The sequence below is a fragment of the Pipistrellus kuhlii genome, unplaced genomic scaffold (genome assembly GCF_014108245.1).
Source record: "Pipistrellus kuhlii isolate mPipKuh1 unplaced genomic scaffold, mPipKuh1.p scaffold_m20_p_3, whole genome shotgun sequence".
NCBI lineage: Eukaryota > Metazoa > Chordata > Mammalia > Chiroptera > Vespertilionidae > Pipistrellus > Pipistrellus kuhlii.
The window spans coordinates 80942106-80956787 of NW_023425529.1; the positions used below are offsets into that span (position 1 = coordinate 80942106).

The window sequence follows — 14682 nt, forward strand, 5'->3', positions numbered from 1 at the left end:
ACGAAACAGGTTAATATTGAAAATGCCTTAGAAATAATCACAAGAGCTAACATCTCTATCAACTCCTTACTCAGTGCCAGGTATCATTTTAAGGTCTTTTACATGCTTTAAGTCACGTAGTCCTCACATGAAGTAGATGCAGTCATTTGCATTTTACAGATGGAGAAACAGTCCTGGAGATGTTAACTTGCTCAAGGCCCTGCAGCTAGGAGGTGGTAGAGGCAGGATTTGATCTTAGGGGAATTTGACCCTTACCGTCCTTCTGTGTTGGATTCCTCTTTTCCATGGGGAGGAGGAGAGAGATGGCATTTCCTCTCTGCTCTGATCCCCAGCCTTCCCCCACCTCACCCGCCACATTTGTCCTGTTGCTGGTGGAAATGAGGTTCTTGTGGTGTGAGAAAAGTGTTTCAGAAACTACGCGTGGAGGATGAGATGCAGTGGGAAGATTTATTGAAGCTGATGAAAACACAATCGATTGTTTTCAGGGTGAGTCAGTGTCTCCTCCATGGCCAGGAGGTTAAGCTCCATCCCGCTGGGGAAGAAGTCCAGCCTACCTTCATCAAGCCCAGAAGGAGGTCCAGGATCCAGAAATCCGGTGTCATCAGTTCAGGCGATGCCGAAGCTTAGTCCAGCTCAGTCCCTGTCCCCGTCCAGCTAGGTCAGTCCTTGTTTCCAGGTGTGCTCCCTCTGGTGCTGCATTGCCCGACCTGGCCAGCACACGGAGCCGTGCTTGGGCCTGAACATGCGAATGCACAAACAAACAAACGAACACGTGTTACCCAGAGAGACCTTTGTTAAATTTTTATTGTATTACCTCGGGCTTTCAAACTGACCAATCTCTTTCCCAATCGTTTGCAGGCCTTTTTCCCAGGCTAGACGCCTCTCCCTTATGGTCTCCATCTTGGCTCGTACTGGACATGTGCCCAGCAGAGGAATTTCCCCTTTATTGTTTTATCACTCCCTCGGTAATCCCAGTTAATGGCCAGTAACCAATCTTCCCTACATGCTTCAAGAATTAGAGGATTTGGGGGAGAGGAGGGACAGGGGGAATGTGCAAAGCTGTAGCTTTCAACCTAATTAAGCTCAGCCAGTATTTCTCCCTTGTTTATTAGGCTTAATGTCTAATTCCATTTCCTCCCTTCCTTTATTTACAACTAACTAGCTACCTAGGCAAACACTCCCTAGTGAAAAGCAGGATTGGGGAGCCATGTGGGTGGCCCAGAACCTATCCTCACCCTATCTCCCCCTGTGATGTTACTAGGGCCCCACCCACATCAGGGGGCCTGACCATTTCCATGTCTTCTGGCAACTTCCAGTATCTGTCTCTGACTGGGGCTTTCCTGCACCACTGCACCCATGGCAAAGTGGAGTGCGCGGAATTAATGCCCCCCAGTGACTGATAGGGTTGGTACATAAATACCCCAGCTTCTTTGCCCTGGGGTTGGCTCATTGAGACATGTGGTGTACACCAAGCTGCAGAGTGCCCTGGGATTAAACTCAAGGAAGGCACAGTAACTTTCCAAAAGTTGGCTGCAACAGGACCCTTAAATGTCCCTTTTCCTTCCCATCCTCTTTTCTTCGCTCCTCTCCCCACTTCCCTAAGTCTCAAGATCTTCTGTGTCATTACTTGCTAAGGGTTGAATTGCACCCCCCATTCCCCCATCTCCTCACCGCTAAAGGTATGTTTTAAATCCATCTTAGTACATGGGGAGAAAGTGCTTTAACCAAACCTCTGGGTTTCACAGGTGGCCTGGCTGCTGTTCATGCCCTTGCCCCTCCCACTCCCCATGGCTCTGCTGAGACCAAGGCAGAGAGGCAAGTGTGAGGATATTCTCAGTGAGGGCAGAGTGGCCAAGCCGCTTCTTCAGGGGGTTCCTCTCTCCATCCCTTCCAACCTCTCTCTCAACTCCTCTCCTCCCCCTACCACTGCTCAAGCCAGGCCAGTCTGGAAACTAGACCTTCCCTGCTCCCTGTGAGACTGCTGTGTGCTTCTTTGACACGTGGTGGTGGTAGTGGTTGGGGGAGAGGGCTTTGGGCAAATCCTGCCCCTTCTCTGATAGGCCCCTTACTCTGGGGATAAGAACTCAGACTCCAAGGCCAGATGCCAGGCCACCTGGGGCACCAGCCATGTGGCCACAAACAGCTTTCTTCAGCTCCCTGAGCCCCTTCTTTCTCCTGTAACGAGGGTGGGATGGCACCTTAGGAGTGTCAGCTCTTGTTACTATTCTTATTACTGTAGAGCTCAAACCCTGCACCCCAAATCAAATTCTAACAAAACAAACTAATAAACAAAAAGCAATAAAACAAGAAATATTCTATGAGGGGATAGAATCAAGAGGCCCATCAACCTCCCATTGACTGCCCTGGCTGCATGGGACTTGGTGGTATAATGTCACCCACCACAGGCCACCAGGAGGGCCATGTGTCTGCCCATCCATACAAAAAGGTAAGTGTATGCAAGTGCCTTTGAGAGGGTGACCTTTCCACTCTGTGGCCCACCAAGCACCATTCTCTGTCTCTCACACCCATTACTGGAGCTGCCTTTGGAACCCTTCCAGCAGCAGCCCTCCTGTCCCCTCTGCATTTTGTCAAGACTCACCTGTCTCTGCCTTCGTGTGGCAGCCACTTCAGAGCCAATGGCGGAGACTTGGCTGCTGCCGCCTAGGGAGCATCCCTCCTCGGGAGCTGGGTAATTGAGGAGGTCTGGTGGGTCCTGAAGATGCTTTGAGGTTTTTGATTTCCTAACTGTGTGCTGCGGGAGAGATATGAGGGAGATCAGGGTGGATTAGTGGCCGCTTTCAAGTTTGCCAGGGATATGGCATGGAGAGAGCTACTAGCTGTTCCCCATCTCAGCTGAGCCCAGAGTGAGGGAGAAATTAGCTTAGAAACCTTAGGAGGGGTTTAGGCTTGATCTATGAACTTTCTGATTGTTACCAAGCTGTTAGAATTACTTTGGAAGTCTGGGAAATGTTCCTGGAAATGGTTGAGGGCTGGATAACTTCATCTGTTACAAAGGCTTTTATGGACTCATTCTGGGGGGAGAAGAGTGGTCTGCTCTGAGGGACAGGCAGATAAACAGTAGTTTCTCTGTCCATACTGTTGTCTGCAGGTGTTTTTTTTTGTTGTTGTTGTTGTTTTTTCTTAACACCTTCACCTTTTTCACCCAGACCCTCTTCCCCTTCCCCTTTGATAACACTGAGTCTGTTTCTATTTTGTTTGTTAGTTTCTTTTGTTCATTAGATTTCACATGTAAGTGAAATCATATAAGGGGCAGGGGAAGCAGGAGAGGATAAGCGGGGAATAAATGGTGATGGAAAGAAACATGGTTTGGGGTGGGAAAGACACAATACATGGATGATGTATTATAGAACTGTACTCCTGAAACATATATCACTTTATTAACCAATGTCAGCCCAATAAATTCAATTTTATAAAAGCAATTTCTCTGTTTTCATTGTGATGGTGATGGCCCTTTCCCTTTGCCTTGGACCACAACCCACCACTTCCTTTTTGCAGATATGCTGTCTGCTGCTTTGAAAACTCATTGGAACAGAAAGCTGTTTCCAGCTCTGAGTCAAGACATCCTGGGCTCCATCTGAATGTGAGACCACAGAGCTTAACACTGAGCTTCCATTTTCTTTTGAGTTGAAAGTAGATCGCTTCTGTTGTTTTGTCTTCCATTCCCTTTGGAAGACCCACAGATGCTGTGCAGATTGCAGGCCAAGAGAAGCCAAGGAGTAAGAGGAAGGGTGCTGAACTCACAATGGGGATGGGCTTCAAGAGGTGCTCTGCCTGCTCCCCCTTTTTCCAGAAGGACTGAGAGTCTTCACAGGGAAATTACTTAATTTTCAGCCATTTCCTGCTTGTTAGATTGAATGTTAAAAAAGGAATCAAGCTGCTGAGATGAAGTACAATAGGCAGGGCTAGATTTGCAAGTCCTGGAGGACATAAGAAGGTTTTGGCTTGGACCTATTGTATTCTTTTTAAATACATTTATTGCATAAACTACAAATATTTAAAGTATACCCTTTGATAAATTTTGACATATATTTGTATACATGTATGTATGTATATATATGTACATATCTCCCACAATTAAGATTGCGAATATATCCACACATCCAAAAAAGTTTCCTCTTAATTAATTTGCAATCCCCCTTTTTCACCCTTCTCCTTCCTTATCTCTTTTCTGTCACAATACATTGTCATCATTTTATATAATTTTATGTACATTAAATCAAATAGTTTGTACCAGTACTAGTAATCTTTCTTGCCTGGCTTCATTCATTCACATGACTATTTTGTTGCTTGGGTCAATCAATAGTGCTTTCCCTCTCTTTGGAATAGCATTCCCTTGTATGCACACAACACTATTTGTCTCCCACTCTGCTGGTGAGCATTTCTGTTGTTTTGGTTACGATTACTAACATTTTATAAACATTCATGTGCAAGTCTTTGTATGGACCTATGCTTTGATTCTCTTGGATAAAATATTTAGCAGTGGGGTGGCTGGATCATTGGGTAGAAGTTTGACTTCTTAATGAAACTGATAAATGTTTTCCAAAGGAATTGTACCATTCTACATTCTCCACTACAGTGTAAGAGGTGACACCCAATTGTGCCACATCCTTGCCAAGACTTGGTATTGTCAATCGTTTTCTTTTTAGCTATTCCAACAAGTGTGTGGTGATATTTTGTTGCAGTTTAAGTTTTATTTCCCTTATGACTAATGATGTTGAACATTTTCATGTAATTATTTGATATCTATATTTCAAGTGCCTGTTCAAATATTCTGCCCCTTTTAAAAATTGAATTGTTTATCTTCTTACGAGTTTTGAGAGTTCTTTATATAAACTGAACAAAATACTCTATCAGATATATGCTTTGCAAATATTTCCCCCCAGTCTATAACTTAAATGGTATCTTTTAAAGAGCAGAAATTTAAAATTTTAATACAATTTGAATTATTGGTGTCACAAACATGTTCTTGAAGTTTTATATATTTTGATTTTACATTTAGGTCTATGATCCATTTTGAGTCAATTTTTGTATGTGGCATAATGTACGAATTGTAATTCTTTTTGCAAATAGATATCCAATTATTCTAGTACCATTTACTGAAAAGATTATGCTTTCTCTACTGGATTGGCTTTGCATGTTTGTAAAAAATAAATTATATATTCAGATCTATTTTTGGATTCTGTATGTAATGCCATGTATTTATTTTTCTGTCTTGATGCTGATTCCACACTACCTTGATTACTATAGATTCATGTCTTGAAATCAAGCAGTGTTAGTCTTTCAGTTTTATTATTTTTCAAAACTATTTTGGCTATTATACATTTATTTTCATTAGTATTGCCATACAAATTTTAGAGTGTCTTATCAATTTCTATCCCTGCTCAAATTTTGATTGGGTTTGAGATGAATCTATACATGAATTTAGGGAGAAATGACATCTTAGTATTTAGTCTTCCAATTTGTGGACATACATATTTCTCCATTTATTTCTGTTTTTATTAATTTCTCTTATCAATATTTTGTAGCTTTCAGCGAATAGGTATTACACATTTTGTCATATTTCACAATTTTTTATGCTATCATGTGTGTTTTTTTATTTTAACTTTTTATTGCTGGTATACAGAAATACAATTGATTTTTATATAGAGCACTTTGTATCCAAATCTTGACTATTGTAAATAATGCTGCTATGAACATAGGGGTACATATATATTCTTTCTGACTGGTGTTTGAGTTTCTTAGGATATACTCCTAGAAGTGGAATTACTGGGTCAAATGGCAGTTCCATATTTAATTTTTTGAGGAAACTTCATACTGTTCTCCACAGTGGCTACACCAGTCAGCATTCCTTCCAGCAGTGTACCAGGGCTCTCTTTGCTCCACATCCTCTCCAGCACTTGTCATTTGTTGATTTGTTGATGATAGCCATTCTGACAGGTGTGAGATGGTACCTCATTGTCACCAAATGGCCACAGCAGTCCTGAGGAAGAACAAAGTTGGAGAGATCACGATTGCAGATATCAAGTTATACTACAAAGTCACTGTTCTCAAAACAGCCTGATACTGGCACAAGAACAGGTATATAGATCAATGGAACAGAACAGAGAACCCAAAAATTGACCCAAGCCATCTTTGCTCAATTAATATTTGACAAAGGAAACAAGAGAATATAATGGAGTAAAAACAGTCTCTTTAATAAATGATAGAGAAAATTGGACAGATACATGGAAAAAAAAAAAAAAAGAAACTAGACCATTCATTTATATAATACTATACACAAGAATAAATTCAAAATGGATAAAAGACTTAAATATAAGATGTGAAACCATAAAAATCTTGGGAGAAACCATAGGCAGAAAAATCTCAGACATCTCTTGCAGCAATATGTTTGCCAATACATCTCCTAGAGCGAGGGAAACTAAAGAGAAAATAAACAAATGGGACTTCATCAAAATAAGAAACTTCTGCACAGCAAAAGAAACCATAAAAAAAAAAAGAAAAAGAAAAGAAAAAGAAAAGAGAGCCCACTGCATGGGAGAACATATTTGCCAATGTTACATCTGGTAAGGAGTTAATTTCTAAAATACATAAGGAACTCATATAATGTAATGAAAGGAAGACAAACAATCCAATTAAAAAATGGGCAAAGGACTTAGACACTTCTTTTTTTTTAAATATATTTTATTGATATTTTACAGAGAGAAAGAGAGAGAGATAGAGAGCAGAAACGTCGATGATTCAAGAGAATCATGGACCAGTTGCTTCCTGCACACCCTCCACTGGGGATGTGCCCGCAACCAATGCACATGCCCCTGACCGGAATCGAACCTTGGATCCCTCAGTCCGCAGACCGATGCTCTATCCACTGAGCCAAACCGATTTTGGCCAAGACACTTCTTTAAAGTGGACATACTGATGGTCAAGAGACATTTGAAAAAATGCTAAAAAGTCACTAGTCATCAGAGAGATGCAAATTAAAACGTCAATGAGGTATTACCTCATTCCTGAGAGAATGACTGTCATTTATTTCTTTTTTGATATTTAATGTTTTTCAAGGAATTTGTCCATTTCCTCTAAATTGTCAAGTTTATTGTTATGAAGTTGTTCATAATAATCCCTTATTAGTCTTTCAATGTCTGTAAAATTTGTAATGCTTTTATCTTTCAAATTCCTGAAATTGTATTTGGATCTTCTCTCTTTATTGCTCTTAAAGAACCAGATTTTAGTTTAAGTTTTCTCTGTTTTTCTTTATTGCTTTCTATTTTATTGATTTCTGCTTTGATCTTCATTATTTTCCCTTTTATTTTGGGTTTAATTTGCTTGTCTTTCTCTATTTTCTTAGAATAGAAGCTGAGGTAATTGAGTTTTTTTCTTATATATGTGTTTAGTACTATAAAATTTTTTTCTTGAGTACTGCTTTAGCAATAGCCTACAAATTTCTATATAAATTATTGTGCTTTCATGTTCATTTAGTTCTAAATACTTTTTAATTTTCCTTTTCATTTCTTTGACCCATGGGTTAATTCAGAAGTGAGGTTCATAATTTCCACATATTTGAGGTTTTCACAGAAGTCTTTCTATTATTGATTCTAATGTAATTCCACTAAGATCAGAGCACATACTTTTATGATTTGAATCCTTTTAAATTTATTGAAACTTGTTTTATGGACCAGAATAAGAAATTTTTTGGTAAATATTTCATATGCACTTGAAAATAAAGTGTATACAGCTTTTGTTAAGAGGAGTGTTCTATAAATGTCAATTACTAGTAGTTGACAGTATTGTTTAATTCTTGTGTTCTTAACTGACTTCTGTCTACTTGTTTTATTAATTATTGATAAAGGGGAATTGAAATATTTTAATATAATCATGGATTTGTGTCTTTCTCCTTGCAGTTCTATCAATCAGTTTTTACTTCATCATTTTAAAATCCAGTTATCAGGTGCATAAATGTTTAGGACTGTTACATCTTTTGATGAATTGACTTTTTTATCATTATGAAATGATTTTATCTTCATTAATATTCTAGAAGATAAAGTTGTTCTAGAATCTACATTATCTGCATATTAATTAATATGCAGCTTTCTCTTGAATAGTGTTAACATGGTATATTTTTTCCAACTTTTAACTTTTAACCTATTTGTGTCTTTATGTTTAAAGTGCTTTTCTTTCAGGCAGCATATAGTTGGGTTTTCTCAATTTAGGGAGTTTCTGGGCTCTGCCTGGATTTTCCTTTCCTGTGCCATGACAGAAAATGTCTTTAGGCAACGGGACTTCCATTGTTTGTTTCCCACCTCTCAAGAGCAGGACTTGGCTTAGTGTGAGGTGAGTACAGTCCCTACAGTGAAAATTTTAGATGATAAACACTCTTGGATACATAGTTTGAAAGTGGATTCCTCTTTACATTTTGGATCCCCTTTAAAAATTTTACCTCAGTCTTAAGAACATATGGAGTTGTGGCAACACAGGGCTAGCAACTGAGAGTAAATGCCTCTTTAATTTTGCACGTTAGGGCCTCACTCAGCTTACCCTAGTCTCAGCCCTGTCTTTCTTGCATAATATCAAGTGTCTTGAAGACCATTAAAATACATATTTTTGCATGGATTTTTTTTATTATTTCAACTGCAAGGTTGACTTCAGTTTCAGTTATTCCATCTTTTCTGGAGACAGAAGTCTAGTACTCTTTATGAGATTTAAGAATCCTGGATATGGAGCTACCTGACTGAAATACGAATGTTTTCAGGCCTTGCAAAGAATTTAGCAGGATTGGTCTTCTGCAAACAGTCCATGAGCACCTACTCTATGCCATATTCAGGGCTAGGATCTGGGGTTAAAATCAAATAAGACAAGGTACCTACCTATCCGTATTCAGAGCTGGCTTCCTTAGAAAGATTACATAGGCTCTTTTATAACATGCATCACCTGTGACATGGGCCAGGGAAGGTGGAGACCCAGAGAAAGTCAGACCTGGAACTGAGAGACCATCTTTACTAATGTCTATGCCCAGGGTGGTTCAGGGACTCACTAAGTCACACAGTTGGTCAGTAGTGGGTGATTGCTATACCAGTATAGTCTGTTTTGAAAGATATGAAAAAGGGACCCAATCCAAAATACCTTCCATAAAAATAAAAAATAAATTTAAAAAAGTTTTAAAAAAAATGCCGGAACCGGTTTGGCTCAGTAGATAGAGCGTCGGCCTGTGGACTGGAAGGTCCCGGGTTCGATTTCGGTCAAGGGCATGTACCTTGGTTGCGGGTACATTCCCGGAGGGGGCTGTGCAGAAGGCAGCTGGTTGATGTTTCTCATCCATGTTTCTAGCTCTCTATCTCTCTTCCTTCTTCTCTGAAAAAAATCAATAAAATATATTTTTAAAAAAATTCAAAATACCTTCCGTCATGGCCAGTCACTATGACTAAAATCCTACAGACACTTATTCATTAAGGTTGGGGACCATGTTTTATTCATGTTTCCATTTCTCAAAGTTAGCTCAGAGCTTGCTATGTGGTAATCAATATATATGAATGAATGAATGAATGAATGAATGAAAAACGTTAAAATGATGAGCATGCCTCTGGAAGGTGACTTAGGTTGTTATCAGTTGGGGATGTGTAGACTGATAACAGACCCACAGCTGGGACCTATGATAGGAAGGCAATCTGATACAGTAAGTACATGAGTCTGAAACTATTCTAGACTTTGATCTGAGTTACTTATTCTATACCAAACTTGGTTTTCTCATCTGTTTAACAGGAATCCTAATCCTACGTACCTTATGGAAGGATATAGGTTTCAATAGGATGAAGTAGGTTAGGAGCCTGGGAATGACAGGTTTTATTAGCCTAGGGTCTGGGACAGCAGGTGGGGATGAGACCTTGCAGAATCAGGAAGACCGCAGCTGCTCTGCTCATGCTGTGTATTTACAGAAGCTCAGATAGCACCACTGTCATTATCCAAAGGCCCTCCCTGAGCTCAGCATTGCACGCAGATGTGCTAGGCAGTGCACATAAATAAGCTTTGCAGACATTGCTCTGCTCTCTGGGGACTTACATGCAAGACAGTTCCCCTTGGGAAAGACAGAATAAAAATGTTAAATCTGCCTCTGATCAGGTGATGGCCCGCATGCACATGTGGGGATGAAGGAAAGACCATTTCCCGAGTGAGGGGTTGGTCCGAGGAGTCAGGGTGGGAGTTCCTTGCTCAGCCCGAGCACAGAGAGAAGGGGAGCTTACCCTGCTCTGTCCCGCTCTGTTCTGCAGAGTCAATTCCTGGGGCCAAGGCATCCAGCTTCAGGCCCACAACTCTGGACAAATCTCACAGATGGAAGGTGCTGACTGAAATAATAGATGATTTCAGAGTCATGGTGTAGCTGAGCCACAGGCCCAGACTCTAATAATCAGAGAAACCCACCTGGTGATTCAGTGATTTTTCTGTCTTTATTCTGACCATGGTCACAGGAGACGTGATTTAGGACTTCACTTTCTCTAGTTTCCCATAAAATGCATTACAGTGCATAGCTATATTTTTAAATTCAAATATTGTCATACATTTGAAATTTGGACCTAGTCTTCTTTCTGAAAATTCAGATGGAAAACTCCAAGGATATTGCTATTTTCTTTTATCATATTAACCCAATTTTCACTAAAAACATTTAATTATATTAAAATGTCAGACGTCCAGACTGTTAGAGCAAGAAAGACGTTTAAAGACAAGCAGGCCCAGTCTTCTCATTGTACAGATGGGGAAACTGAGGCCCAGACAGGTGACTTGTTCAAGGTCTCATAAATCACAGTGCAGTCCAGACTACCGTGTTTCCCCGAAAATAAGACATCCTCCGAAAATAAGACCTACTTACAGGTTTCCTTCTGAGTGAAATATAAGGCATCCCCCCAGAAATAAGGCCCCCCCTAGGCTCTGTCTCATAATGAAAATTAATTTACCATAAACTGGTCGCTAGGGCCGCCCTGACTGGTGTCTAGCAACCAGTGACGTTACTCGGAGTCCTGACGTCACTGCTGTGTGGAGGCGGAGCGGAGGTCAGAGTGAGCTGTGAGCGCGGGGCGGGAGAGAGGAGGAGACTTTTGCAGATGCATGTACTAGAAGAACAGGAGGATTAGAGCAGACGGGACGTGGGGAAGGTGGTGAGTGCTGGTCTGTCTCTGGTGACACTACCTGATGCTCGCCGCAGCCCTCATGATGACTAAAGGTTCTCAGTCAGTGGCAGACCCTGCTCCAGCCCAGATCCAGGCCCCAGCAAGCCCAGTGACAGTCCCCAGGCAGGCCCCAGGAGGTAAATGTCTGATAAAGGGGTAAGGGGGGATGTCTGGTGAAGGTGTTCAGTGGCACAGGGGTAGGGGGAGAGAAATCACTTAAAATGACACAGGAGGATCAGAGGGGGCAATCAAAATGACACAGGATGATCAAAAGGGGTTACTAAAATGGTAATCCCCCCTCTGATTCTCCTGTGCCATTTTGATTCCCTCCTCTGATCCCCCCTGTGTCATTTTAAGTGATCCCCCTCCCCCCACCTTGATACCCCAATTCCTTTTTTTTACCCCTAGAAATGAGTGCAAAAAGAAAAAGCTACTCTGTGGGGTACAAGAAAGGAATCGTGGAAGACTCTTGGGGCCAAAATCTTACTGCTTTCTGCAAAGAGAAGATGTTGAGTATCCGATTGGTCTGAAAATGGCAAGCAGAGTATGGTAACCTCATTGAACAAGTGGACAAGGGAAATGCTAAAAACACAAGTGTGGATCAGGTCGGCAACCATTATTTTCCGAGCTGGAAGACCTGATCTGTGAATGGGTTGTTGACAGGAGAGCAGAGGCTTTGGTTGTGAATAGGGCTCAGATTCAAGAATTTGCCCTTGCAATGGCACCACAGTTTGACACAGCCCCCGAAGACTTCAAAGCATAACAACACTGGCTGGATAATTTCCTTCAGCGAAGTGAACTGTCTTTAAGAAGATCTACAACATTGTTTAGTTTGGAAGATACTCAAGTTATTAAGCGAACACTTGCATTCAAGTCCTTTATTGATGATGCTGACTTCTCTAAATACAATCTTTCCAACATGATTGCTATGGATGAAACTGCAGTGTTTATGGGCCAATCAACTCAAACAACAATTGAACAGCGGGGTGCCTCCTTAGTGTACATTTCCTCCACTGCTTACGAAAGTGCACACGTTTCCTGTATTTTGGCAATTCGTCTGGATGGCACTAAAATCCCACCTTTAATCATTTCTAAGGGCAAGAAGGAAAAGATTGAACATGTTTTGGGCATTTTTATTCTTGAAACTGAAAAAGCCTGGGCCACACAAGCAGTTATAAGGAAGGGGGTCGTTTTAATGCTGCCGCTTGTTATGCGAGGGAGCCAAAGAGGTCTGCTAGTCTGGGATGCAGCCAGCACTCACTGCACTAAAGACATGAAGACATTTCTTCATGAAAGAAAAATAGGTCAGATAATGATCCCCGCAGGAATGATGGCCTATCTCCAGACTCTTGATATTGCAATAAACAAGCCATTCAAAGACAATTTGCTCATGGAAATTAATGACTACTTTGAAAATAGAATGGAGAGAAATCAACGTGGAAACTTTGTGAAACCTAAACTGCAAGAAGTTGTGACTTGGATGAAGAATTCATGGGAGAAAATCACTGACAGTTGCATTGCAAATGCACTGAGAGCAGGCTAACTTGACAGAGAAGTACTCATTTAAAGACAGTGCTATTGCTAAACATGAGAGATTTTGTCCACTGATTCTGAAAGAAATGGAGTCACAAGAAATTCATCAGGAAATTCAGGAATTGGATTGTTATGATGATGTTCCAGAAGATGATGGCGTGATTGTCATTGAATAAGTGAGTAAATTCTTGATACTGTAGGATTCACAGTTTATCTGGTTTGTGTTGACAACTACCGTACTACTGTACCATATACAGGTAATAAATTTCCTTTATTTTCATTTAACAATAAATGTGTACCGTATTCTTCTTCATGGAAAAATAAGACATCCCCTGAAAATAAGACCTAGTGCATCTTTGGGAGCAAAAATTAATATAAGACACTGTCTTATTTTTGGGGAAACAGTGTAGAAGTCGGATTTTGTGTGCCTTCTTCTATGACATCACATTACACTGAACCTTATATATATAAAAAAAAAAACTTTTGGAGGGGCTTTAAGAACCTGATTGAGCCCCAGCTGGCTTGGCCCAGTGGATAGAGTATCAGCCTGCAGACTGAAGGATCCTGGGTTTAATTCTAGTCAAGGGCATGTACCTAGGTTGCAGGCTTAATCCCTGGCCCTGGATTAACAAACCTAGGTGGCAATCGATCGATGTGTCTCTCTCACATTGATGTTTCTCTCTGTGTCTCTCCACCTCCCTTCCATTCTTTCTAAAAATTAATGACAACTATCCTTGGATGAGGACACACACACACACACACCCTGATTGAGGTCTGTGATTTGTGATTCTATGTTGGCTGAAGACAGAATCACAAATCATAGAAATCAGGCCTGGGAAGTCCAATACAGCAGGAAGCTTCTTGAGGACCAGGTGCACTTTCTCATCCAGCCATCACCACCTCCATGGATCTGTGGCAGAGGCGAAGAGCTCACCAAGAACTTGTTGGCTGTGAGTGACATAGGAGAGAGTGCGTCTGAGAGAGGGGAGCCCTCCAACATTGGCTCAGGAGGAGTCAGGACAGTGTGGGGTTGATATCAAATACAAGTTAGGTGTTTAACTTATTTTTTAAATCACAAATTTGTACAAACTGCTGTGTAGCCTTGGCAACTCATTCAATCTCTCTGAGCCTCAATAAAATAAAGATGATAATATCTATTTCAGAGAGATGAGAGAAATAAATGATGACATAGAGAAAGAGAGACCATTGCCTGGTGCCTGCCTATAAGTAAATACTCAATAAATGGTAGCTGGTCTATCAGGATCTGTTGTTGTTGGTTTAAATTGCGAGAAATTATTTTCAGGCTTCCTCTACCCATTTTATTTCGGTTTGGAAGTGTTTATTTTTTTTATCTGCTCTTCTCTTTTCTCTTTGATGGGCTGGCTGATCAATTAGCCATCATGGCACACTTCCCCTTGTCTGAGCTTTTGCTAATTAAGAGGTGGTTGCTAAGAGATCCTGGGCACATTTATAAGCAGTTCTGTGCTTCTCTCTCATCCCCTGTCATTCTTTCTCATCCTTACTTCATCCCCACCACACCCACCTCTCTCTCTCATCTTCCATTCTCAGGGTCTGAAAAGATTTGGAGAAATTGACAAACCTGGATGGCTACCCCTGACCAGAAAGTGGTTTCTAGGCCCCAGAAACCAGCCCGGGGACCGAAGGGGAATGGGGCCTGCCTGGGTGCCCTGGACAGCCTGGAGTGTATGGAGACACAAGAGATGGTGCTGGCGGAGGTAGCCATGCTGAGGAAGGCACAGGAATTCTTCCAGACCTGTGACGCAGAGGGCAAGGGCTTTATCGCCAGGAGAGATATGCAGGTAAGAGGGGCGAGGTTGTCCACCTGGAAAACCAAATGGCCTAGGTCCCCCTGTCTCAGCTTACAACTTGGCCCCTTGGAGGCAACATCCTACACAGAAAAGCGGCCATCACTCTGCCCTGGAAGGAAGCATCAGTCCAAGCTCCTGGTTCCCTTATT

General features: G+C 41.3%; 1 protein-coding gene across 5 annotated transcripts in view; it reads left to right on the forward strand.

Annotated features, from left to right (window-relative positions):
* CRACR2A (calcium release activated channel regulator 2A) overlaps positions 1-14682 on the forward strand; it is a 132025-nt gene that overhangs the window by 44848 nt on the left and 72495 nt on the right. For 3 of the 5 annotated variants that reach the window (XM_045588356.1, XM_036457171.2, XM_036457172.2), the window contains one exon: positions 14274-14524. In XM_045588356.1, coding sequence (XP_045444312.1) covers positions 14309-14524 — 216 coding nt within the window. In that variant the 5' untranslated portion in view covers positions 14274-14308. Of the gene's footprint in view, positions 1-7916; positions 7964-14273; positions 14525-14682 lie in introns of those variants that run through there. The other 2 variants (XM_036457173.2, XM_036457175.2) reach the window with 1 other exon arrangement.